The 26,661-nt window shown below is 39.3% G+C and overlaps 1 protein-coding gene across 1 annotated transcript; it reads left to right on the forward strand.

Annotated features, from left to right (window-relative positions):
• Positions 1–7,011: 7,011 nt before the first annotated feature.
• On the forward strand, positions 7,012–26,042 carry LOC113249464 (cell surface glycoprotein CD200 receptor 1-like). Its single transcript, XM_048215020.2, has 7 exons — positions 7,012–7,081; positions 16,082–16,141; positions 18,878–19,195; positions 19,315–19,563; positions 24,501–24,603; positions 25,166–25,211; positions 25,887–26,042. Exons 1-6 carry the CDS (start codon positions 7,018–7,020, stop codon positions 25,173–25,175), a joined length of 804 nt encoding a protein of 267 aa, XP_048070977.1. The 5' UTR covers positions 7,012–7,017; the 3' UTR covers positions 25,176–25,211; positions 25,887–26,042.
• The last annotated feature ends 619 nt before the right edge of the window (positions 26,043–26,661 follow it).

Below are 26,661 nucleotides of genomic sequence, written 5' to 3' on the forward strand. Positions count from 1 at the left end.
AATACCGTATGATTTCATTCATATGTGGAATTTAAGAAGCAAGACAGGTGAACACAGGGGAAGGGAAGGAAAATTAAATAAGATGAAAACAGAGAGAGGCGAAACATAAGAGACTCTTAACTATAGGAAACAAACTGAGGGTTGCTGAAGGGGAGGTGGGGGGATGGGATAATTGAGGGATGGGTATTAAGGAGGGCACTTGATGTAATGAGCACTGGGTGTTATATACAACTGATGAATCACTAAATTGTACCTTTGAAACTAATAATACACTATGTGTTAACTAAATTGACTTTAAATTAAAAAATCTAAAAAAAGGAGACTGCTATAACTATGTGTTATATAAACCTAGTGGTAACCACAAAGGAAAAACCTCTAGTACATATAGAGAAAGTTCACAAAGTATGCCATTATGGAAAGTCATCAAATCACAAAGCAAAACTGCAAGAGAAGAAGAAAGATATGAAGGATCTACAAAACAGCTAGAAAACAATAGAAGTACAGTATTAAGTCCTAACTTTTCAATAATTATTTTAAATATAAATGAATCAAGTTCTCCAAACTAAAGATAGAGAGTGGTTGAGTGGATAAAAAACAAAATCTAACTCTCTGCTGCCTACGAGACTCACTTCAGTTTTCAGGATACACATAGATGTGATGAGATGGGAAAAGGTATTCTACACAAATGGAAACCAAAGGAGGGCAAGGGTAACTATGCTTATATCAAACAAAATAGATTTTAAGTCAACCCTTGTCAAGAGCCAAAGGTGGTCATTATATCATGATAAAGGGGTCAGTTCCTCCAGAGAATATAACATTTATAAATATATATGCCCCCAGTATTGGAAAATCTAAATATATTTAGTCAATAGTAACAGATCTGAAATACAGCAATACAATCATTGTAAGGGACTTTAATACCCTACTTCAGAAATTAAAAAGAAACACTGAATTGTACTAAGGACCGAATGGACCTTACAGAATATACAGAACACTTCATTCAGCAACAGCAGAATGCACATTCTTTTCCACTGCACATAGAATATTATCCAGGATAGATCACAAGTTAAAAACAAGTCTTATCAAATTTAAGAGGTTCATTTATACCAACTATCTTATACCAACTATTTCCAAACACAGTGGTATAAAACTAGAAATTGATAACAAGAGTAAAATTGAAAACTCACAAATATCTGGAAATTAAACACTCCAGAACCACTAACGGGTAAAAGAAGAAATCAAAAGGGAAATCAAAAAGTATCTGAAAGCAAGTGAGAATGGAAACACAACACACCAAAACTCATAAGGTGCAACAAAATAAGTTCCAAGAAGGGAGAGAAAATCAAGAACCATCATATTCTCTGGTGAAAACCTGCAAGCATTCCCCCTAAGATCATGAACAAGACAGGATGTCCACTTTTGCTACTTCTATTCAAAATCGTATCAGAAGTTCTAGCCAGAGCAATTACACAAGGAAAAGAAATGAGAGGTATCCAAATTGCAGAGGAAGACCTAGTACTATCTCTTCACATACGACATGATCTTATATAGAAAATCCTAAGCATACTATCAACTCCCACCCCCAATATAATTAGGGTTAATAAACAAATAGCAAAGTTCTAGGATACAAAATCAAAATCAACATGCAGAAATTAGCAATGAATAACCTGAAAGGGAAATTAAGAAAGCTGTTACATTTACAATAACATCAAAAAGAATAAGATACTGAGGAATAAATTTAACCAAGGAGTAGCAAAACATGCACTGAAACTGTAAAACATTGCTAAAAGAATAAAAAAATATAGATAAATGGAAAGATATCCTATATTCATGAATTAAAGACAGTATTGATAAAATGGCAATATTCCTCAGAGAGATCTCCATATTCAATACATTCCCTATCAAAATCCCAATGGCTTTTTTTGGGGGGCCAAAATAGAAAGTCCTCAAATTCATGTGGAATTTTAAGACACCCTGAATAATCAAAACAACATTGAAAAATAAAGATAAAGTTGGAGAACTAACATTTCTAATTTTAAAACTTCTTACAAAGCTTTAACAACCAAACATATTGGTACTGGCCAAAGCATAGGTATGCAGAGCAGTGCAAAAGAATTTGGAGTCCACAAATAAAACCACACATTTATGGCTCATTAATTTTCAGCAAAAGTGCCAAGACCATTCACTGGGGGTAAGAATTGTCTCTTCAACAAGTGAACAAACTAGATCATCACCTGCCAAAGAAGGTGGGTCTTTATCTGACACCATATTCAAAAACTAACCCCAAATAGATCAAAGTCTTACGTATGATTGGTAAAATGTTCAAACTCTTAGAAATGTCTTCACTGCCATTAGGTTTGACAATGATTTTTAGATATGGCATCAAGAACACAAGCACCAAAGAAAACCTAGAAAAATTAGAGTTCATCAAAATTAACAAATTTTATGTACAAAGTTTTGTGTATCATAGCACATTACCAAGAGTGAAAAACAGCCCATAGAATGTGAAAAAAATAATCACAAATGATATATCTGATAAGATTTAAGTATCTAAAATATATTTAAAAAAATTTACTACCCAAAATCCAACAACCCAATTAAAAATTGGATGAAAGACTTGAACAGGCATTTTCACAAGGAAGATTTACAAATACACATGATAAGATGGTCAATGTTATTTGTTATTAGAAAAATGCAAATCAAAACTACGAGATACCACTTCACACTAACTAGGGTGGCTTATAATAATGAAAATAACACTGTGGGCAAGGATGTGGAGGAGTTGGAACTTTCATGTATTGCTAGTAGAAATGTACAATGGCGTAGTCGTGATGAACAACAATTTGGCAAGTGCATAGTAAATTAAATGTAAAATTACACATAGGTCAGCAATTTCACTTGTAGGTACGTAGCCAAGAGAACTGAAAACAGGTGTTCAAACAAACACTTGTATACTAATGTTCATAGCAGCACTATTCACAATGGCTAAAGTAGGAAACAATGCAAAAGCTCACGAGTTGCTGGATGTACACACAAAGGTGGCATATCCATACAATGGACTATTATTGAGCCATGAAAAGAAAAGAAGTACTGATACATGCCACACCGTGGATAAACCTTTACAACACTATGGTACATGAACAAAGCTAGACACAAAGTACCACGTACGGTATGATTCCATTTATCTGAAGTATCTAGAATAGGCATATACATACAGACAGAAAGCAGATTAGTGATTGCCAGTGGCTACGGGTTGAGTACTTATAGGTACTGAGTTTCCTTTTAGGATGAAAGTCCCCTGGAACTTGGTAGTGGTGATGGCTTCTTTACATTGTTTTTACTGGCACAGTTTTGAAGGCTAGAAGTCCAAGATCATGGGGTCAGCAGGGTTGGTTCTTTCTGAGATCTATTTGACAGAGTTTTTTTAAATGCTGTTTTTATTTAGTTTCAAGGCTTTGGCTAGAAACCAGTTAGTTCCCCTTCTTAAGCACTTGATTAAGCCCACCTCTCAACTACTTCCCTGTTAGGATTCCCACTCTGGGCCACCATGCACCTGCCCTAATTACCCCAGGACCAACACCAGACAACTAGGGACAGCCCCTGTGCCCTGGAGCCCATGAAATTATTCAAATTAGCCAATTCAACAAGATAAAAATCTTTTGCACAGCAAAGGAAACAGTAGACAAAAACAAAAAACAATGTACAGAATAGGAGAAGATATTTGCAAATGTCTTATCAGATAAAGGGCTAGTATCCAAGGTCTATAAAGAACTTATCAAACTCAACACCCAAAAAACAAATAATTCAGTCAAGAAATGGGCAGAAGACATGAACAGATATTTCTCTAAGGAAGACATACAAATGGCCCAAGGACACATGAAAAAATGTTCAACATCACTTGTTATCAAGGAAATACAAATCAAAACCACAAAGAGATACCACCTCACACCAGTCAGGATAGCTAAAATTAGCAAGTCAGGAAATGACAAACGTTGGCCAGGATGTGGCGAAAGGGGAACCCTCTTACAGTGTTGGAGGGAATGCAAGCTGGTGCAGCCACTGTGGAAAACAGTATGGAGTCTTCTCAAAAAGTTGAAAATAGAGCTACCCCATGACGCAGCAACTGCACTACTAGGGATTTACCCAAAGATACAAATAGTGAACTGAAGGGGCACCTGCACCCCAATGTTTATAGCAAAATGTCCACAATAGCTAAAATATGGAAAGAGCCCTGATGTCCATTGAGAGATGAATGGATAAAGAAAGTGTGGTGTATATATACAATGGAATATTACTCACTCCTCAAAGAAAATGAAATCTGGAACTAGGGGATATTATGCTAAGTGAAATAAGTCAATCGGAGAAAGAAAAATTATCACATGATTTCACTCATATGTGGAATTTAAGAAACAAAACAGATGAACATAGGGAAAGAGAGAAAAAAATAAAATAAGATGAAATCAGAGAGGGAGACAAACCATAATGACTCTTAATCATAAGACACAAACTGAGGGCTGCTGGAGGGGAGGTGGGTGGGGTTGGGGTAACTGGGTATGAGCATTAAGGAGGGCACTTGATGTAATGAGCACTGGGTGTTATATGCAATGGATGAGTAACTGAACTCTACCTCTGAAACTAATGATATACTCTATGTTAATTAATTGAATTTAGATAAAATAAAAATTTTTAAAAAGGAGCAAATTAGCCAATGCATGGGAACTCGGGAAATCTAGTGAACTCTGCTCTACCTGCCATACATAAACTTCTCGCTACAGTTCTCACGTTACCCTGAACCCAGTTCATCCTCTGTGTGGCCCTGTATGGCAGCCTTCTTTCATATGGAATTGTCACAGGGAGTCTGCCTTTCACCTATTCTGAGTGTTATTTGTTGTGTCTCACCATCAAAAAAAATCTTTCAATCTTATAAAACGTTCGGCACTGTGAGCAAGAAAGCATGGCCATGACCGCTCACTCTTGCATTGCTTCTTGGGGGTCTGCTCTTGGCTTACTGATTTACTCCAAAGCACCAGGAGAAGAGCTTGGGAAGGAACTGTTGCCTGTTGGGAAGCATGAGCTTTAACCTTGCAGCTTGCTGCTGTGTCTGCTGGTGGTTTCCATGTCTCTCCTTACCCAAATGTCCTCGGCGTTGGAAGATTGAGAAAAAATAAACAACAGTCCTAAATGGCTGACCTCCACTGGCTAAATACTAGCCCAAGTGGGAGTCACCTTAGGGCAATGGGAGCGATAGGCCACTTGAGCCACACTTCCCAGGGTCCAGCCTTAAGTTGCGTTTTCAGTCTTTTGTAGACTGCATATTTGTGTCCCCCTCATCCAAATGTATATATTGAAACCAATTTCTCCAAAAGACGGTAATTGGAGGTGTGGCCTCTGGGAGCTGATTAGGTCACAATGACAGAGCCTTCATGCATGGGATGAATGCCCTTAGATAAGAAACCCCAGAGAGCTAGCTGGTCTCTTCTACCTGTGAGGGTGCAATGCAAAACTGGTCTATGAACTAGAAAGCGGGTCTTCGGCAGGTACCAAATGTGCTGGTACCTTGTTCTTAGCTTTCCCAGCATACAGAACTATGAGAAATAAATTTCTTTTGTTTATATGTCACCCAGTCTAAGGGGTTTTGTAGTACTAGCTGAACAGACTAAAATAGTAGGCATACGCACTTTGACACAATAAGTAATAAAAAATGAATTTAATGAATAAGTCAATTAATTAATTAATTAATTGTGTCATCAATTAAATTTGGCAAAATGGGACCTGGTGACTTTCAATTAAAATAGTTAATATGGCTCAGTGTAAGTTAAACACTCCTGATAGATTGAAACATTCTATAAGACCTAATTAATAAATAGGTGATTATCTCCACTGCTTCTCCATTGGACAGCTCAATTTGCCTGTTTTTAAACCTGGAAAGACTGAATGGTGCTTCATGGTAGATTATTGCAACCTTAATGCCATTGCTGCATCCATTAAAGCCCACATGCCCAAGAGCCAACATTATTACAATTAGTAACAACATCTAATATGTTTCATGCCCTGCTTATCTCAACAGCCTCCCAGTTTGCCTTCATCTCCAAAGGGACACAGTACACCTTTACCGGGCTGCCCGTGGAATACCGCAGCAGCCTGCCATCACGCACAGGCTTTGCAGGAAGGATTTTTTTTTTAAAGATTTATTTATTAATTTGAGAGAGAGACAGAGTGCAGGAGCAGATGGAGAGGGATAAGCAGGCTCCCCACTGATCAAGGAGCCCGACATGGGGCTCTACCCCAGGATCTGGGCATCACGACCTGAGCCAAAGGCAGATGCCCAACTAACTGGGCCACCCAGGCTCCCCTGCCGGCAGGATTTTAAGTGCACCCACCTTTCCCCGTGAACACAGGTAGGGCACTACATTAATAACATTCTCATCCAAGGAATTTTGTTTAACATACTTATTAAATGCAGAAGTAGACCAAAAGATATGTACAAAACAGACATGCTCATAGAAGCTTTATTTGTGTTATTCTTGAACTGAAAAATCCAAGTCCACGGCAAAACGGATTAATAAATTATGGCATGGTCAGACCAGAAAACAACTACACAGTGTTACAAAAACGAACTATGTAAACAGTTTCATGTATATGGAGTTCAAAAACTGGCAAACTGGTGATAGACGGCAGAGTAGTGTTTCTCTCCGCAGAAGGGCTATTGATGGAGAACGAGCAAGAAGGAAACTTTTGATTAGTGGAAATGGCCTTACCTTGGTTTTGGAGGTGATTATCTGGATTCATACATATGTAAAAATTCCTCAAGCTGTACACTAAAGATTTGTCCATTTTGCCATATGTAATTTATGTTCCCAAAATGCTTTCTAAATAAATTGCTATATAATTCATTTTGTCACTTCAGCACTATGGGAGAACCAATGAATCATATGTATGAGCTTTTCTAAGGTTTATTGCTCAACAAAACTCAGTGACATTTCCTGTCCTTGGCTACTCGGTGGCTAACCACTCCAAATGCATACTCTGGGGAGGACTTCAGCTTTGAGGGTACTGATCTCCGTCAATGTCCTGGTGTCTGGTAAGTCTGATGCTGTGACATTTTCAGCAAGACGTAAAGCTGTATTTCAATAGTGCCAAGGTTGTACTTTAGCCACTCATCAAATGTTTTCTAATCTGTTCTAGTGATACATTCGTATATTACCCAGCAAACCTTCATATTTACCTTATGTCAATGGTGCACTGACTGGTTGTCTAGCTGAGTCCAGGGTAATACTGGGGGCTCTGGTATGGAGTGAAACGGAACTTGTGTGACTAGACAAAACGCAGTGTTTCCTCCAGTTTCTTGGTTTGTATTTTTATTGTCTCCTTGAATTCTTATTTTTTGGACCTTATATTTATTGATGTAAAATTGTTTTTTTCTTCTTTGCCATTTCTAATATTTCTAGCACACAGGCTAAAAAAGAAACCCTAAGTTTCTATTTGGGGTTGTTAAATTTTAAAATAGAGGCAAAAAATGAACCAGTAAAAATTGTTTCAGGAAATGAGGCTAAGAGAACATAAGAATATATAAATGATAAACAATTATTCTAAGTCAAGGATTTCATGCTCACATCAGAACACTTCATACAAATCAATCTTAACCCAAAGCGTGAACAGGTAGAACAAATGAGTGGAGTGACTAAAATTAGAGCAGCCTTAGGCAGGAGAAAACAAACCTAAATCCATTCTGTGTTTCCTTGCAATCATCCTGAAGAAGTTCCAAAACATTCTGAGAAACACCGGCTTCCACATTTTCATATTATGTGTAGTGAAGGGAGAAGAGAACCAGTTCTTAGGAGAAAGAAAGCTGGGAATCTAGGGTGAGGAAAAGGTGAAAGAAATTGGGAGGGAGGGGGGAACATTTGGGGAGAACTCAAAAGACAGTGAATAATAGTAGATTTGACTCATGAAAAGTACTAGAGAAACATTTAGATGTGGCAGGAAACAGATGGCAACAAAAAGATGTACTTGAAAAGAGTGTAATTAAAACCGGTTAATGTAATTGACTCCATTTCCTGTTTTAAGGAGGAAACCATAAGATTGCATAGTATATTTGATAAAATTAAACATCCATTTAATATAAAAAGTGTGTTTTTTTTTTAAATTATTTTAAGACCCCTTTTTAGGGCAGTTTTATGTTTACAGCAAACTTGAGAGGGAAGTACAGAGATTTCCCAAATCCCTCTTAACCCCACCTGTGCACAGCCTGTGTGTCATTATCAGCATCCCCGCCAGACTGTTCCATTTGTTGCAAGTGATGAACCTGCACTGACACATAATTACCACCCAAGTGCATGGTTTACACAGGGTTCAATCTTGGTGTTGTGCATTCTATTGGTTTGAAGGAAAGTATAATGACATATACCCACCACTACAGTATCCCAGAGCATAGTTCAGTGCCCTCGAAGTCCTCTGTGTTCCGTGCATTCTCCCTCCCTCTAACTCATGACAACCATTTATCTTTTTGTGTCTCCACAGTTTCTGCCTTTTGCAGAATATCACAGTTGGAATTGCACAATATGTAGCCTTTCGAAGGTTTTTTTCACTTTTGTAATGTGTATTTCAGTTTCCTCTTTCTCTTTTCATGGCTTGATAGCTCATTCTTTTTAGCTCTGAATAATATTCCATTGTCTGGATGTACCTCAATCTGGCCATTCACCTACTCGAAGGCATCTTGATTGCTTCCAAGTGTTGGCAATTATGAATAAAGTTGCTACAAACACCTGGGCGCAGGTTTTTGTGTAGCTGTTTTTAACCCTGTTGGGTAAAACCAAGCAGTGCTAGTGATAGATCATACTGTAAGACTATGTTTAGTATATTAAGAAACTGCCAGCCTGTCTTACAAAGTTGCTGTAGCGTTTTGCATTCCCACTGCTAATCACTGAGTCCATGTTGCTTCACATCCTTGCCAGTGTTTGATGTTATTAGTGGTCTAGATTTTGGCCATCGTTGTACTATTGCTGTCACTCATTTCAACTGTATATAAATATACTCCATCCAATTAAACATATATCAATATTTTTCTATTTTGTATATATATTTTATAATATACTCATGTTAAATATTTATAGAATATATAAAATATGTAAATGCATATTGAAAATACATCATTGCTATTATTATTTTGAAGACACTTATCTGTTAAATCCATTAAGAATAAGAAAAAGAAAGAAAGTAAGAAGAAAAATAAAAGCTTTTATTTTATCTTCACTTATTCATTCTGTAATGTTCTTCCTTCCTTTATGTAGATCTGAGTTTCTGACTGACATTATTTCTTTCCCTGAAGAAGTGTTCACATTTCTTTCAAGGCAGGTCCACTGGGACCAACTGACCTCAATTTTTGTTTGTTTGAGGAAGACTTTCATTTCTCCATCCCCCTTGAAGGGGAAGGTAATTTTAACAGTACAGAATTCTAGTGTGGTGGGGTCTTTTTCTATTAACACTTCAGATATTTTACTTCATTCTCTTTTTTTCTTGCCTGATTTCCTAGGAGAAGTTGGATATAATTTTCATCTTTTTTTTCCTATAAGATGTTTTGTTTTTCTGGCTTTTTTCAGAATTTCTTCTTTATCTTTGATTTTCCGTAGTTTCAACTAATATGATAGGTCTAAGTTTTTTTGGCATTTATTCTGCTTGGTGTTCTCCAAGCTTTCTAGAACTTTGGTTTGGTATCTGAGAGTGACTTGGGGGAAATTCACAGTTATTGATTCAGATATTTCTTCTGTTCCTTTCTTTCTTTTCCTTCTGATTTGTCCATTACATGTATTTTCATGTTTTCCTAGTTGTCTGATAGTCCTTGGATATGCTGGTTTTTTTTTTTTTCTTAAGTGTTTGTTCTCTTTGCTTTTCATTTTTGGAGGTTTCTATTGATATATTCTCTAGCTTAGAGATTCTTTCCCCAGCCATATCCCATCTATTAATAAGCTCATCAAAGACATTCTTCATCTTTGCTCATGTATTTTGAAGCTCTTATTAGGCATATGGGCATATCTTGCTTTATTGTGTTTCACTCTATTGCACTTTACAGATATTGTGGTTTATGGTAAGTGACGGTCTGTGGCAACCTTCCGTGGAGTAAGACTATCAGAACCATTTTTTCAACAGCATTTGCTCACTTTGCAGCTCTGTGCTACAGTTTGGTAATTCTTGCAATATTTGAAACTTTGTAATTATATTATATTTGTTGTGGTGATCTGTGATCAGTGATCTTTGATGTTACTATTGTAATTGTTTCACAGTGTCACTCACCATGCCCATAGAAGATGGTGACTTAAGTCTGTGTGTGTTCTGGTTCTTCCAGTGACTGGCTATTCCCCCACCTCTCTCTCCCTGTCCCCTGGCATCCCTCTTCCCTGGGACGCAACAATTTTGAAATTAGGCCAATTAACAACATAGAAGTACAAGATGAAGCAGCAAATGCCAATGTAGAAGTTATAGCAAGTTATTCAGAAGATCTAGCTAAGATAATTCATGAAGGCAACTGCACTAAACAACAGATTTTTTGTGGAGATGAAACTGCTTTATACTGGAAGAAGATGTCATCTAGGACTTTCTGAAATTCTCCCTTTCTCATATCCTGTATGTTTGTGTTTTTCTAGCTTTCCAGGTTGAATAAGCAGACAATGAGTAAATTGAGTTCTGTTGTGTTCTTCTAATCTGGCTAGGTTTTTTGGGAGGACAGGTGATATATGTATTTTTTAAATTGTCCATTTCCTTAAACATCCACAACACATTTAATTTATACCTTATATTTAATAATTCCAAATTCTGAAGTTCTGAATCTTATTCTTTAGGAATAAGAGAGGGCATCCAGTAAAATGTGCATTATGCAGGGGCATCTGGGTGGCACAGTCAGTTAAGCGTCCGACTCTTGGCTTTGGCTCAGGTTGTGATCTCCCTCTGGTGGATAGAGCCCCATATTGGGATCTGTACTCAGTACGGAGTCTGCTTAGATTCTTTCTCCCTCCTCCTCTGCTCCCCCTCCCCCACTAAATAAGTAAATAAAATCTTTTTAAAAAGTGCATTATCTGATTTTATGGTTTTTTCCCTTATTTTGTAATTTTGGAATGTGAGCTTATAATTGTGCTGGTTTGAGTCTGAGAACTGGTTTGAGTATAAAAACCTGGATCATCATTTTCCATTATGGCAACTAACCCGAGTCTTCTCACTGCTATGGACTGAATATGTCCTCCAAAATTCATATGTTGGAACCTAATCTCCAAGGTGATGGTATCTGGAGAGGGAAACTTTGGGAAGTAATTAGGTCATGCTGGTGGAGCTTTCAGATTAGTACCCTTATATGAAGAGACCCAGGAGATCTTGCTTTCTCTCTTTTTCACTCCCTCTGGCCCTCCCATGTGAGAATACAGTGAGAAGGCTGCTCACTGTCTATAAGCCAGGAAGTGGGCTATTACCGGACACCATATCTACCACTGCTTTCATCTTAGACTTCCTAGTCTCTAGAACTGTGAGAAAAAATGTTTGTCATCTAAGCCACTCTATGGTGTTTTTGCTGCAGCAGGCAAAACTGACTAAGACACCCACTTACCCTTGATTTGGTTATATAGGGCAAACTATACCCATAAATGGCAGGATTTCAGAATTCTATCTGTTTTTGTGGAATTGAGAGAAGACACATAATCCTAAGACTTCCACCCTGAAGGACCCAGGGGAATGGAGAAGGTGTGCATCTTTAAGAAAGGCCTGAGAGACACCCCCCCCCCCCAAATCTCTAGCTGGGTTGACAGGTGAAGATCTTTTTCTGAAGCAGCCAGTCAGTAAAGACTGGGGAAATGACAGATTCTACAAATGTGAAGACACTAGCAATGCAGAACTTCCAAAAGATCAAGGAAACATGACACCATTTAAGGAACAAAATAAAGCTGCAGTGCCAGATCTCAAAGAAATGAAGATCTGCATGTCTGACAAAGAATTACAAAATAGATATTTAAAGAAGCTCAGTGAGCTATAAGAAAAAACAGACAATTGAATAAAATCTAGAAAATAATACATGAACAAAAGGAGAGTTCAAGGAAGAGATAGAAATCATGACAAGGAACCAAACACAAATTCTGGGGCCCAATAATGCAATGACTGCACTGAAAAATTCAATCGAGAGCTTCAACAACAGATTCATCAAGTAGAAGAGAGAATTAGTGAACATAAAGACATAATTTGAGGGCGCCTGGGTGGCTCAGTTGGTTGGCATCTGCCTTCAGCTCAGGTCATGATTCTGGTCCTGGGATTGAGTCCTGCATTGGGTTCCCTGCTCCACAGGAGGCCTGCTTCTTCCATTGCCTCTGCCTCTCTCTCCCTCTCTTTCTCTCATGAATAAATAAATTCTTAAAAAAAGACATAATTTGAAATCATCCAGTAAAAGATGAAAAGCAAACAAACTAAAAGAACAAAAGTGAGTGAAGAAAAGTTTGTGGGTCTTATGAAATAACAACAAACAAAATAAAAAACCATTATGGGGGCCCCAGATAAGCATGAAAGAGAAAGGAGCAGAAAGGTAATTTAAAGTAGTAATGAGAGACAACTTCCCTGTGGGGAATGAACATCCAGATTCATGAAGCCCAAAGAACTCGACTGACCATAAAGAAATCTTTACAGAGGGGCACCTGGGTGGCTCAGTCAGTATCTGCCTTTGGTTCAGGTCATGATCCCATGGTCCTGAGATCGAGCTCCACATCTGGCTCTCTGCTCAGCGGGGAGCCTGCTTCTCCTTCTCCCTCTGCTACTCCCCCTGCTTGTGCTCACTCGCTCTCTGTCTCTCAAATAAATAAATAAATAAATAAATAAATAAATAAATAAATCTTACATTACCCCTTTAAAAAAAATCTTCACTGAGACACATTATACTCAAATGGAAAAGAGAGACTTTTGAAAGCAGGAGGGGAAGGGTGACTGGTCACATATAAAGGAGCCCTATAAAACAAGCACATTTCTCAGCAGAGACTTTGCAGACCAGGAGAGTGGGATGGTAAATTCAGAGTGCTGAAAAAAAATCCTGTCATGGAAGAATACTTGGCAAACCAGACACAAAGGTGAGATGAAGACTTTCCTAGAGAAAACAAAGCAGATGGACTTTGTCAGTACTAGACCTGCTTAAAATTAATTCTAAAGGGAGCTCTTCGGATTGTTGTGAGAGGATGCTAATCAGCATAGTGAAGACATATGGACAATAAACACACTGATAAAGGCAAATATATAATTGAATTCAGAATAGTCTAATACTGTAATGCTGGTATGTAAATCACTTTCAACTCTAGTACAAATGCTAGAAAGAAAAGTATTAAAAATAATGAGAGCTGGGGCGCCTGGGTGGCACAGTCCTTAAGCGTCTGCCTTCGGCTCAGGGCGTGATCCCGGCGTTCTGGGATCGAGCCCCACATCAGGCTCCTCCACTGGGAGCCTGCTTCTTCCTCTCCCACTCCCCCTGCTTGTGTTCCCTCTCTCGCTGGCTGTCTCTCTGTCAAATAAATAAATAAAATATATAAAAAAAAATAATGAGAGCTGTAATACTCTGTTAGTGAATACACAAATTAAAAATATGTAAACATGACATTAATAAAAAACGGGAAAGGAGAAGTAAAAGTATTGAGCATTACATCCCATGCACTAAGTTATAATCTGCTTAAAATAACTCTAAGGTAGGTTTTTAAAAAATTATTTATTTTAGAGAGAGAGAGAGAACATGAGCTGGGAGAGAGGCAGAGGAAGAAGGAGAGAATCTCAAACAGACTCCCCACTTATTGTGGAGCTGGACGCAGGGCTCAATCTCAGGATCCCAAGATCACGACCTGAACTGAATCTAGATGTGGACGCTTGACTGACTGAACCACTCAGGTGCCCTAACTCTAAGGTGTCCTGTGTAAGCCTCATAGTAACCACAAAGAAAAGCATCTGGTAAATACACAGAAGATATAGGAAAACGAATCAAAGCATACCACTACAAAAAAATCATCAGATCACAAAGGAACAAGGAGAGACAAAGAAAGGAATAAAGGTACTTCAAATAAAGAAAACAAACACAGAAAACAATGAACAAAATGGCGATAGTAAGTACACGTCTATCAGTTATCTTAATATAAATGGACTAAATTCTCCAAATGCACTGTGTCTGAACAGATGAAATGACAAGATTCGACAATACGCTCCCTATAAGAGACTGACTTTAGCTTTAGGGATACACATAGGCTGAAAGTGAAGGGATGGAAAAAGGTGTTCAATGCAAATGAAAACCAAAAAAAGGTGGGATAGCTATACTTACATTAGCGAAAAGAGACTTTAAGTAAAAAACTGTAACTTGGGGCGCCTGGGTAGTGCAGTCGTTAAGCGTCTGCCTTCGGCTCAGGGCGTGATCCTGGCGTTCCGGGATCTAGTCCCACATCGGGCTTCTCCGCTGGGAGCCTGCTTCTTCCTCTCCCACTCCCCTGCTTGTGTTCCCTCTCTCGCTGGCTGTCTCTCTGTCACATAAATAAATAAAATCTTAAAAAAAAAAAAAACTGTAACTAACGGCAAAGAATGTCACTATCTAATGGTAAAGGAGTCAATTCATCAAGTGGATATAACACTTGCAAATACTTATGCACCAAATATGCAGAGCAGATATTAACAGAACTGAAGGAGAAATAGAAAACAACACAGCAGTTGTAGGGAACTTTAATACTCCACATTGAAAATGGATAAAGCATTCTGACATAAAATCAGTAAGGAAACAGTACACTTGAACAACACTGTAGACCAAATGGCCTAACAGACAGGTACAGAATATCCCTTCCATCAACAGCAGAACGCATTCTACTCAAGCACACACAGAATATTCCATAGGATAAATCATAATTTCAAAAAAATGCTTTTACAAAATTACTTCAATGCAGAATTTCTTCAGAACCTGGATTTGAAGTGCATTAGGACTACTTGGATTGTCAGAAATTCTGCAGAACCCGTGAAGGAATGCATGTGCATCTCAGGAACTAGGAAATGAGAAATTTCAGCTAGATGAGGAGTATCTTTCTATATCTCTCTGCTTCTGCTTCGTTCTTCCCAAGATGCGTCTATTAATCAGTTCCTTACAGAAACAGAATAACAGAGAGAGGAAGAGAGAGACAGAGAGAAAGAAGGAGGAAAGAGGAATTGAGGGAGAGAGAGAGATTTATTTTTAACAATTGGCCAACATGATTGCAGAGCCTCGGCAAGTCCAGAATATGCAGGGTGGGCCAGAGCTAGAGACGCTGGAAAGCATAGCAGTTTGAGTCTGAAGGCAGTCTGCTATAGAAGTCACTTTCCCAGCAGGTAACTCTTTTTTTTTTTTTCCCCACTAGAGGCCTTCAACAAGGAGGAGGACAAGGAGTAGGACAAGGACAAGGCCCACCCAATTATGGAGGGGAATTTAGTTTACTGAAAGTCTACTCATTTAAATGTTAATCTTACCTAAAAAAAAACAAAAACAAAAAACCTTTACAAAAACATCTGGAATACTGTTTGACTGAATATCTAGGAAACATGTCCAAGCCAGGTTGACACATAAAATTAGCAGTCACAGTAGGAAAAATGGGGGAAAAGAGGGATGAAATATACTTCTCAATTTGGTTCCAAATTCTCCTGAAAGTAAATCATTTGTGTAGCTGGGTGAGGCCCACCACTGGATTAAACAACTTTAATCCTGGGGGTGGCATGTGGAGAAAGCACTACTCAGCCCAGCTCACGGGAGGTACCCATGATGGACCAGTCCACGGTGGCTGGGAAAGAGGTGGAAGTAGGGTTACCTTGGACCAAATGGTTGTCAATTACAGCAAGGTGTCTCATAAATGGGAGATCTTGATTAAGAGCTCAGAATGTAATTTTCAAGTGTTAACGTGTATTTCCCCTTGATGGAATAACTTCTAATTTCTGTTTTGCAAAGGTTTTTGTGGACTTTAGTTACAATTCAGATTTTCTACCATGGTGTCTGCTGGATTTGTGGATACATTGTGGCTTATACTCCATTTAGGCACCTAAAATTGACTTCTTTTACTCTTCTTTGAATATTTTCTAGCTTCACCATATAGTTCACCTGCGGAAGGAAATCAGAGCAAGCTCATACCTCCTGCAGAAGGTAATATGCTTTTTAATGTTTTCTAGAGGCCAGTAGGAAAGGGAGGAAGTGTGGAACTGCCTTAGAAACAGAGCTGAGGGTCTGGTCAGGGGCCAGCCTTGAGGGCAGGTGCAGAGTGTGGTGATCTGAATGCTGTGGTGTGAGGGACCCTGAATGACCCCGGCGCTTCTCCCCCAAGGCAGGTCAATTCCACGTGGAGATTATGGAGCTCTCTCTAGCAGGCTCTGTGCCAGGCTTTGTGGGGACACAGATGAGCGAGGCGAGCTAGACTGCCAGAGCGCCCTCAGGGGCTCAGTTTTGTGGGAGAACCCAGAAATAAGCACGGACCCCACCTAAACTAGAGGAGATGAGCCCTCGCATGGAGCGTGCCGGGAACGTGGAGGGCGGAGAGTGGGCACCAAGGCTCTGGGGAGGCTTCGCGGGGACGCGGCATGTGAATGGCTCTTCAGGGAAGAGGAGCATTTTCATGGACAGAGCGCTGGGCAGGCACCCAGGCTGCAAGAACCGTGCCGGGAGCGCCGAGATAGGCAGTCGTGCCTGCTGGTTCCTTTCTGAAATGTGGGCGCGACAGGGGGTGGTAAGGTTGCCAAGGGGAGTCCATTTGAAAAGGGAGCTTTGGAAGCCAGGACGAAGACATGTCAGCGTTGTCTTCGGGCAGTGAGCGATCTCTGAAGGGGGTCGGAGTGGAGGGGATCACCCCTGTGTGCCAGGCATGCACCTGGCTGCAAGGTAAGGCAGGAACTGAGGAGAGGAGGGTTTTGAGACGGAGCCAGACGGCAGGAGGCTTGTGTAGTAACCCAGGCGTGGTGATGGGTCTCCAACTAGGGTATGGCAGTGAGAGCAGAAGGAAAAGGGGTTTGTCTGTGTGCGCGAGGCTGCAGGAGACCGGAGGGGAGCCAGAGACAGGTGCAGCCGCGCTGGGACGTGACTGCTGGTTCTGGAGCAAACAGGGGAATCTACCCGCGCTCCCTCTGTGAAGCAGGAGGGGACATCACCGCAGCTGATCACAGGGGCGCATGGAGATTGTATGTGGTGGACGGGCGCCAACCCACTGAGGGCTGGGGAGTGACTGGCCGTTGGTAAATGATCGCCACAGGCGTGGGAAGAGAGAGAAGAGGATTAGGGAAGGGTGAGTAACAGCCTTCACATAAGAGGTCTCATCACAGGTGAAGGGGGATCGCTGGAGGGTCAGAGAGCCCAGCGAGGTGAAAGAGGAGAGTCCGCCCTTGGGGCTTGGGAGCCTCCCCTTTGCAGCTACTTCTCTGGAGTCTGTGCCCCTGATACAATGCGTATTTAATTGATCAGCTCATGGGTTCCTTTAAAATAATAGAGTCAGGTCTTGAGAATAAGTATCAGGCAAAATATTAAAGCCTCGGACGGTTCACAAGCTGAGATACAAACAGAGAGCACACCCCGTGCTCCTCACCAGCCCCCCCTCTGTCTGGGTTATCTTCAGCACCCCGCCCTTGGGCACCTGTATGCTCGCCCACACCCACCTCCAGCTGTTCTCCGAGCCCCTGTACTGCCTCAGGCTGCTAAGCCTTGGCCCAGTCTCAGGTTCCCTGCGAGCAAGGTGGGGAGCCGCCTGCAGTGGGGGAAGGAGCATGGGTGTAACTGGCCCTTAGAGCTGCTCTAACATCTCCCCCTCCTTGCTTCCTGTAGTTGTGGGATCTTGATTTGGCTGTGACGTGCAAGGGCTTGAGTCCATCCCAGAAGAGGCAAATGAACCAAAAGAGGAGAGGGGAGGAGAGATCTCACATACAGAGTTTTATCACTCAGGAGCTTCACCGGCATAACAACCTAGCCCCACAGCTGGTTCTGCTCACGTTAAAGTGATGAGCTCCCTGCCACTCACCTGGCTTACGGGTACTGGAGGCCTCTCATTCTCTCTCAGCAGACCTCTCCCAGCCTTGGATGAATAATGTAGGTATGGGCGAGCTGGGGCTTCTCTATTGCTGAGTACTTGTAGGTTCCAGGGATTTTTACTTTAAAAGATGGACAAAAGGAATGAACCTCTTCTGATACTCATATTTACGTAGAACTTACAAAAAAATCTGTGAGCAATGTTCACTGTGGGACTGTTTGGCAGTGTATGTGTGACTCAGTAGGAAGAAAGGAAGACCTGTTGACTTTACAGACTTTATGTTTCTCCAAATAAAAAATAGCTAAGAAAGTCCAGTTTATTCAACCTGAATGCCATCTTAGGCTTTCCATTTATGTTTGTCCAAAGCGGCACCCTTCAGGATAGGCATTTCTTTCTGATATTACTGATTTATTCTCTCTGATCAAAATTAGGAGGAGAAAACCACATCACCCATTTTTCCACTTTCTGTCCTGAGGAGTGAGAGTTACAAGATAAATCTTGTAGTTTCTATGTCCAAAAGATTAGATTTAAATGACTTTCTCCTTTAATTTATATTATGTTTTCTTGTTTGTTTTATACAAGACTTGTGACGCAATTTTAAACCCTTAAAATATTTCTCACACATATAATAAATATAGTTTATCTAATAACACAAATATAGGAGAAAAATGGGTTCATCTTTGGATTAGGTTTAATGTGTTAAATACATTTTGTGCATGTTTAATTTTTTATGTAAGCCTAGTAGTTTTGGAATAAGATCACCAGCAAAGTCATGTTCTAGCACACCTTATGCAATATGTTGTGCAAAATTAACCCACGAAGTTCTTTATCAAGATTTTCTTTCATCATTCTCCTTGTGTGTGTGTGTCCAGATAACACTTCTCTGTCTGTACTTGTGGACACAAAGGTTGTGCTCGCTTGTCCTCCTGTCAGCTTGGAAAATGTGCTGATAATAAGGTGGGACATAAACCTCAGAGGCAAGCCTTCCTGCTCGAGAGCCTACAGGAGAGATAACAATGAGACCAGTGAAAGAAACTGTACCGATGAGAGAATCTCCTGGGAGTCCAGACCTGATCTGAATCCTGCCCTTCAGATTGGTCCCGTGGCCACGACCCATGAAGGATATTACAGGTGTGAAGTGGCCGCACAGGAAGGGAATTTCGGTCTTGGATATCACCTCCAAGTGTCAGGTAAGGAGCATCACATACTGTGGTATGTCAGGGAAGCAGATCTGGGACTGAACCAAATATCTCCCTATATTCCATATCCTGTGGTTAAGACCAAAGCCTTTTCCTGTGCGTCTCTGCAGTGCCCCCTGAGGTGACCCTGTTTCGAGGCAGCAATGGAAGTATCGTGTGCAGGGCAGCTGCAGGGAAGCCAGCTGCCCAGATCTCCTGGACCCCACCGGGAGACTGTCACACTGTGGAACAACAGTTGGGCAATGGCGCCGTGACCGTCCAGAGCACGTGCCAGTGGGAGGATGGCCAGGTGTCTAATGTGTCCTGCTCTGTCTCTCATGTGACTGGCAACAAGAGTTTGTCCTTAGAGCTGAAACCAGGTTAGTAATTCCAGTTTTTGCTCGCTATGTTCATTCTTTCAGAGAATTGAAGGAAGAATGAAAAAGGAGTGTGTGGAGATTTTCACTCAAGCATAATCTCCCCACCCTCTTTTTTATGTCCTTCTCCTCCATCGTTAATAGTTATGTCCAGAAGAATAACACCGAAATTTGTTTTCAGAAGCCATATTTTAGAGTGTCGTTTATTATTTAATAATCAAAATGAAAAATACTTTAATAATTTAATGTCCACTTGTATGCAAGTAGTCGTTGGCTCGAGTAATGTACTTTTAATTAATACTTATGGTTTTAGGAGAAGTATAAACATATTTTTAAACAAATGTTCATGTTTTTATAAGAAGGATCAATTTACTCACAAGTTTTCTTCACAAATTTTTAGTTTGGTAGGATTTTCTTCTCCAGGTTCTTCCTAGAATTTTAGATATATTATAGTAACCTCTATGATTGATTTAAACTTTACTCTTTAGTTTCCTTAAAAATATTTGTATTTATTGTTAATTATCACTAAGCTCATTGACAAAAATTTAAAACACTCTTTTTAAAATTTAAATTCAATTTATTAACATATAGTATATTATTAGTTTCAGAGGTAGAGTTCAGTGATTCATCAGTCTTTTAGAACACAAAGTACTCATTATATAACGTGCCCTCCTTAATGCCCATCACCCAGTTACACCATCCCCCCACCCTCCTCTCCTCCAATAGCCCTCAGTTTGTTTCCTATGATTAAGGGTCCCTTATGGTAGAAAACCCTCTCTTAATCTTACTTTCCATATGGTCAAATTTGTTAAGTCAAATTTATTGGGTAATCAAAGAAGGAAAAGTTTTTTTTTTTCTTTTCTTGAAGTTTTACATACTCTTGTTCTAATCTGACCTGGGTAGTCACTAGACCTGCAGCACAAAGATTGTCCTGGGCATTCTCTTTCCCACAGTCCTCTGCTTGATTCCATGTTTGTTTAATCTGAGTTCCTTCTACCTTCCAGACATTTGCTCGTTTTAACCTCTTTGCTTTATGTATGAGGCTTTTCTTAACTCTCTGGGAATCCTTAGCTATCCATTCATTTCAAAGTGAGCATTCAAAAATGAACTGATTGGATGCTATGTTTTCTGTGGGTGGGCCTGTCAACTAGTTAGCTTCAAGGAGGTAAATAAAAAAAATTTTTTTAAAGATGAATTCTTTAGTTATCTGAAGGACTGTTCTCTGAGACTGCTTAGGTTCTGCAGAAAATAACTCCAGTCTATTGTGTTAGAGGGATAACCCTGACTATTAGTGTTACGGGAGCAGGGAAGAAGAGGAGAGCACGTGTGTGTGTGTGTGTGTGTGTGTGTGTGTGTGTGTAAGAGAGAGAGAGACTGTTCAGAACTCAGACTTTTCTTTAATAACTCTCTTCAGTCTGGCACTTTCTCTCCACCCTCCATTATGTCTGGATCTTGACTCTGGAATCTCTCCAGTTTACCTTTTCTGGATCAACTTTCCTGTTTTCTGCTGTTTGAGGAAGATGCAGTGACCTGGCCGCGAAGGGTGGGAGTGGACTTGGCCGCCTACCTCTTCTTAATACAGACCTTCAAAGAAGCTTCCAACTTTAACTCACACTTCACCCCCCCACACTTGCCCCCTTTTTGTATATTTAGCCCTTCCTATTCTAGAGTCTTCTTGGTATTCTGTGGGCACTAGGATTCCTATTATTCTACCCTAAATTATTTGCCTTCTTCTGTTCATTTTTCACCTAAAAACAAGTTGAAAAAAAATTTTTTTAAATATTTATTTATTTATTTATTAGACAGAGACAGCCAGCGAGAGAGGGAACACAAGCAGGGGGAGTGGGAGAGGAAGAAGCAGGCTCCCAGTGGAGGAGCCTGATGTGGGGCTCGATCCTGAAATGCCAGGATCACACCCTGAGCCGAAGGCAGACGCTCAACAACTGCGCCACCCAGGCGCCCCCAAGTTGAAAATTTTTATCTACTCATCTCATCCGTGTTCTTTGTCTTTGCAAGTCTATATGGAAAAATTTTTCCTACTGATAATTTAGGAAGGTTTAAGAAGGGAAAAGAGAAAAACCCATGTCTTTAAGCCACCATTTTCTAATATCCATTTTTAAAGTGATTTTTTAAAAAAGATTTTAGTATTTACTGAGGAGAGTAATTGTGCCCTGGTTATGTTTGCAATCTGACCACCTGATATTAGAGTATGATGTCATGTTTATGGATGCTCAGACTTGAAGAGACTGTCTCATTCACCTCAGCCAGTGCTGGGTCTCCTCCCTATCTTCCTTGCAGGGCAGATCATCAGCCTCTGTGGCTATACTTCCAACGAAAGAGAGTGCATTAGTTTGCAAGAGAGGGTTTCAAAATAATGTTGTTGGTTTTAAGTGTAAAAAAATTTTTCTTTTTCAAATAAAAGAAAAATGCAATGTTTAAAAACAAACTGCTGAAGGAATGTGGAGGAACAGGATACCGGCCTGCTTAGCCTCCACTCACCTCCATCTGCAGCCCTCAGCCCCATTCAGAATATAGCAGGAGCAAGGTCTTAGAACCATTGCCTCTCAAAATGGACGAAAGACCTAAGTGTGAGACAGGAATCTATTAAAATCCTAGAGCAGAACACATAGGAAACTCTTCGACCTTGGCCACAGCAACTTCTTTCTGGACACGTCTCCAAGGTAAGGGAAACAAAAGCAGATTGAACTATTGGGACTTAATCAGGATAAAATGCTTTTGCACAGCAAAGGAAACAGTCAACAAAACTCGAAGACAACCTATGGAGTGGGAGAAGATATTTGCAAATGATTTATCAGATAAAGGACTAGTATACAAAATCTATAAAGAGCTTATGAATCTCAACACCCAAAAAACAAAAAATCCAGTCAAGAAATGGTTAGAAGACATGAACAAACATTTCCCCAAAAAAGACATACAAATGGCCAACAGACACATGAAAAAATGCTCAACATCACTCGGCATCAGGAAAAACAAATCAAAACTACGAGATACCACCTCATACCAGGTAGAATGGCTAAAATTAACAACACGGGGAACAACAGGTGTTGGTGAGGATGCAGAGAAAGGGGAACCCTCTTACCCTGTTGGTGGGAATGCAAACTGCTGCAGCCACTGTGGAAAACAGTTTGGAGTTTGCTCAAAAAGTTAAAAATACAGCTACTCTATGACCCAGCAATTGCATTACTAGGTATTTATCTAAGGATATAAGCATAGTGATTCAAAAGGACACCTGCATCCCAATGTTTATAGCAGCAATGTCCACAATAGCCAAACTATAGAGGGAGTCCAGATGTCCATTGACATATGAATGGATAAAGAAGCTGTGGTGTGTGTGTGTGTGTGTGTGTGTGTGTGTGTGTGTGTGTGTGTATTGGAATATTACTAAGCCGTCAAAAGAATGAAGTCTTGCCCCTTGCAATGATGTAGATGGAACTAACATAAACTTTGCTTATGCTAAGCGAAGAGTCAGTCAGAGAAAGACAAATACCACATGATTGCATTCACAGTTGGAATTTAAGAAACAAAACAGATGAACACAGGGGAAGGAAAGGAAAAATAAGAAGAAAACAGAGAGGGAGGCAAACCATAAAGACTCTTAATGCTAGGAAACAAACTGAGGGTTCCTGGAGGGGAGGTGGGTGGGCGTATAGGGTATTTGGGTGATGGGCATTAAGGAGAGTACATTCTGTAATGAGCCCTGGGTGTTCATTCAGCATTCATACAGCAACTGATGAATCATTAAATTCTAGCCCTGAAACTAATAATATAGTATATGTTAACTAAACTGAATTTAAACAAACAAACAAACAGCACCTCTCAGGGCTGCAAATCCTTTGCTGACATCTCCTTTTGTCAGACTGACCTTTATATCTCTGCCAGAGTTAAATAACTGAACATTGCTGCCATGCATTCATGTCAGTTTCAAGGACCAGGAAGAAAGGTGACTTCAGGATTATGTTGTTCTTCTAGTTACCTCCTTTACTACTCCCCATTTATTTCTGAATACGGGAGATGAGAAACACCCTGCTATTACTGTAACTGAGAAATCTAGTCTGCACAGCTCTCCTACACAAATTCACCACTCATGAATCCTGAAAGCCACAAAATCTTGATTTAGGATGATGTCTTGTTAGAAACCCTCGAATCAGAATTTTAATAAGTCAATTTTATTATAACAATGATTTGAACTATTAATGAGTCAGAACTGTTTAAAATAAAATCACAGAAGTGAATTTCATGAACCGTGAGACATCCTTGAGCATATATTTTATTTTACAGTTATATACATATTTAATAGACATCCTTGAGCATATATTTTATTTTACAGTTATATATATATTTAACAGACTTGAGTTTTTAGAGCAGTTTTAGGTTCATAGCAAAATTGAGTGGAGAGTGCAGAGAGTTCCCATATTACCCCTGCCCCGACACATGCACAGTCTCCCCCTCTCTCTACATCACCCATGCCACACTGGTACATTGTGAGAATTGATGAACCTACATTAACACAACATTATCACTCAAAGTTTGTAGTTTACATTAGGGTTCACTCTAGGTGTACATTCTATGAGTTTTAGCAAATGTAGGGGTGCATATATCCACCATTGTAGTTTCATACAGAGTCGTTTCACTGTCCCAAAGGTCCTCTGTGCTCCACTTACTCATCCCTCCGTCCACCCTAATCTCTAGCAACCCCTGATCTTTACACCGTCTCCATAGTTTTGCATAGAATGTCATATATTTGGAATCATACAGAATGTAGCATTGTCAGCTTGGTTTTTTTCACTGAATAATATGCATTTAAATTCCCTCCATGTCTTTTCATGGCTTGGTAGCTCATTTCTTTTTCATGCTAAATAATATTCCATTGTTTGGATGCAGCACAGACAAACCATATATTTTTGTATCTATGTTTACAGGTGACCAATCACCACTAAACTTTATTATATGTATCATCTCCTCCATTTTGGTTATCTTGGTCATTGTGGGATCCATTTGGCTTTGGAAAATCAGTTGCTGCAGGTACTGAGTGATGCTTTTTCTCTTTCAGCTTTATTGGGCTAGAAGGGGTCAGGTATATGGAATTGACGGGGTAAAATTAATATGTTAACATCAACTCTCCCATGATCAAGAAGTGTGTCCTAAAGCTACTCTAATGTCCTAATGTCTAATGTCCTAAAGTCTACTCTAATGACAAGAGGGATTTTGCTCAGTTACTTAGGCATGCAAGCATAGTGAATTAAGCCATTTAGAACATCTTGGTAGAGTCAGTGTATGCTAATCTGTATTTGAGAAAATAATTACAATACTTCATTTTATGTACCAAAAAGGATGTGTCACATTTATTCCATATATCAGGCCTCTGTTGTATAATTCCACTTCCTTTTCCCAAATCCAGAATTATCTTGTTTAGGTGTATCAATTATAAGCAGCATTCTTATTTCTGGTAGCCCATCTCTGATTTCTTCTGACTCCTATAAAAAAATGAACCACATTTGTGAATAGTATGCTGTTTTCTTTTCCCATTTTTAATTAAATAATGATATTTTCTACATTCACTCAAGCTTATTTTTCTTTTTTGCAGAAAGTGCTAATTAAAAAAAACAGAAGCTACTTCAGTTGTTTTGGAGGTAAGATAACATTAAAAAAGCATTTTTGCAAACTTTTAAGCCACAAAGTCAAAATATAGCAAAGTGTATGTAATTATAATTTGCATCAATATTAATATTTTAGTTAAAAAGCAAAAATTCTAATTTCATAATGCTAATACTCAAATGTACTTTTTTGTTAATTATCTACCTTATACTATTCATACACATTCCGGACAATATATTCATTTCAAGAACTGTATCTTACAAAACACATATCGTTTGGCAAATTTGAACTGTAATGCTTGGATAAACTGAATTGGTCTTTTCTCCCTCATGAAACCATCTCCAATTCTTGACTTCTCTTTCTCTACACCATCATCATTACCTGAGCTTAAGTCCTCTCCTGCTCCATAATCTCATAACCAATAGCTTACCAAGTCTTTGACCCTCTCCTTTGAAATACCTCTCATGTTACTTCCTTCTTCTCCATTCCAGCTGTCAAACTTTATCATCTCATGCTGGGACACAAATAATCAATAAATTTTTTCACAAAATAATAGAAAAAATTCTTTCACTTACGTCCATGTAAGGCAAGATACACAAGTATAAGCACTCTTGGTAGATACTAAATCTGTGGGCACGTGTGAGAAAAACATAGGCGGTTAATGACTTCTGGCTGTTTTGAACTGATTTTGACTTTGAATTCTTTTTTAGGATGAAATGCAGCCCTATGCCAGCTACACAGAGAACAATCCCTCTATGATACTGTGAGCAAGATGAAGAGGTCTCAGGTGTTAAAAGTGAAGTTGAAGGGCTGTGTCTCCATGCTTCATAAGTTACTGGAATCTAACAGCAGGACAAATGAATAAAGATACAGCACAGCTACTATTTTGATTTTCTTAGAGTTCTAGTAGGAAAACCTATTTTGAGATTAGCTTTTCAAAGATTCTGAGAAGACAGAGACTTTTTAAAGGGTTTGAATTCATATCCTTATACAACTGAAAATTTTTGGAATGTTAGCTAGTTATTGAAATATTGATGTCAGTACAAAGAAAGCAAATGCTCATGATAAAATATTCAAATGGTTCAGTACAGTAGATAATGAAAACTGAGTTTCCTCAAGAAAGAACTCTGCAGAAGGAACAATCATCAACATATTTTATGTATTGTTCCAGAAAATTTTATGTCCATATATCTGTACACCCAAGATATGTGTGTACATTTCTAGGTATATTTACATATGTATATATATGTGTATCCATATGCTTGTCAGGACAAATAGGAACATACCATGATACTGTTCTGTACTTACATAAAGCTAATAATATGATAAGTCTTGGAGATCTTCTATATCAACACAAACAGAATTATTTCATTTATTTTAATGATTACGAAAAATTCCATTGTATGGTTATATAATTATTAGCTAACCATAGACCTATTGATGGACATTTAGATAATATATTTGTTTGTTTTGCTCTTATAAACA

Source organism: Ursus arctos, unplaced genomic scaffold, assembly GCF_023065955.2.
Source record: "Ursus arctos isolate Adak ecotype North America unplaced genomic scaffold, UrsArc2.0 scaffold_4, whole genome shotgun sequence".
Taxonomy (NCBI): Eukaryota; Metazoa; Chordata; class Mammalia; order Carnivora; family Ursidae; genus Ursus; species Ursus arctos.

What these genes read in the sequence shown, in the direction of transcription:
- LOC113249464 (XM_048215020.2), top strand. Translation starts at nt 7,018, where the DNA reads ATGCATACTCTGGGGAGGACTTCAGCTTTGAGGGTACTGATCTCCGTC. An exon ending in CGTCAATGTCCTGGTGTCTG is followed by an intron (nt 7,082 to 16,081) that starts GTAAGTCTGATG and finishes AATATTTTCTAG; the next exon opens with CTTCACCATATAGTTCACCT. An exon ending in GCTCATACCTCCTGCAGAAG is followed by an intron (nt 16,142 to 18,877) that starts GTAATATGCTTT and finishes GTGTGTGTCCAG; the next exon opens with ATAACACTTCTCTGTCTGTA.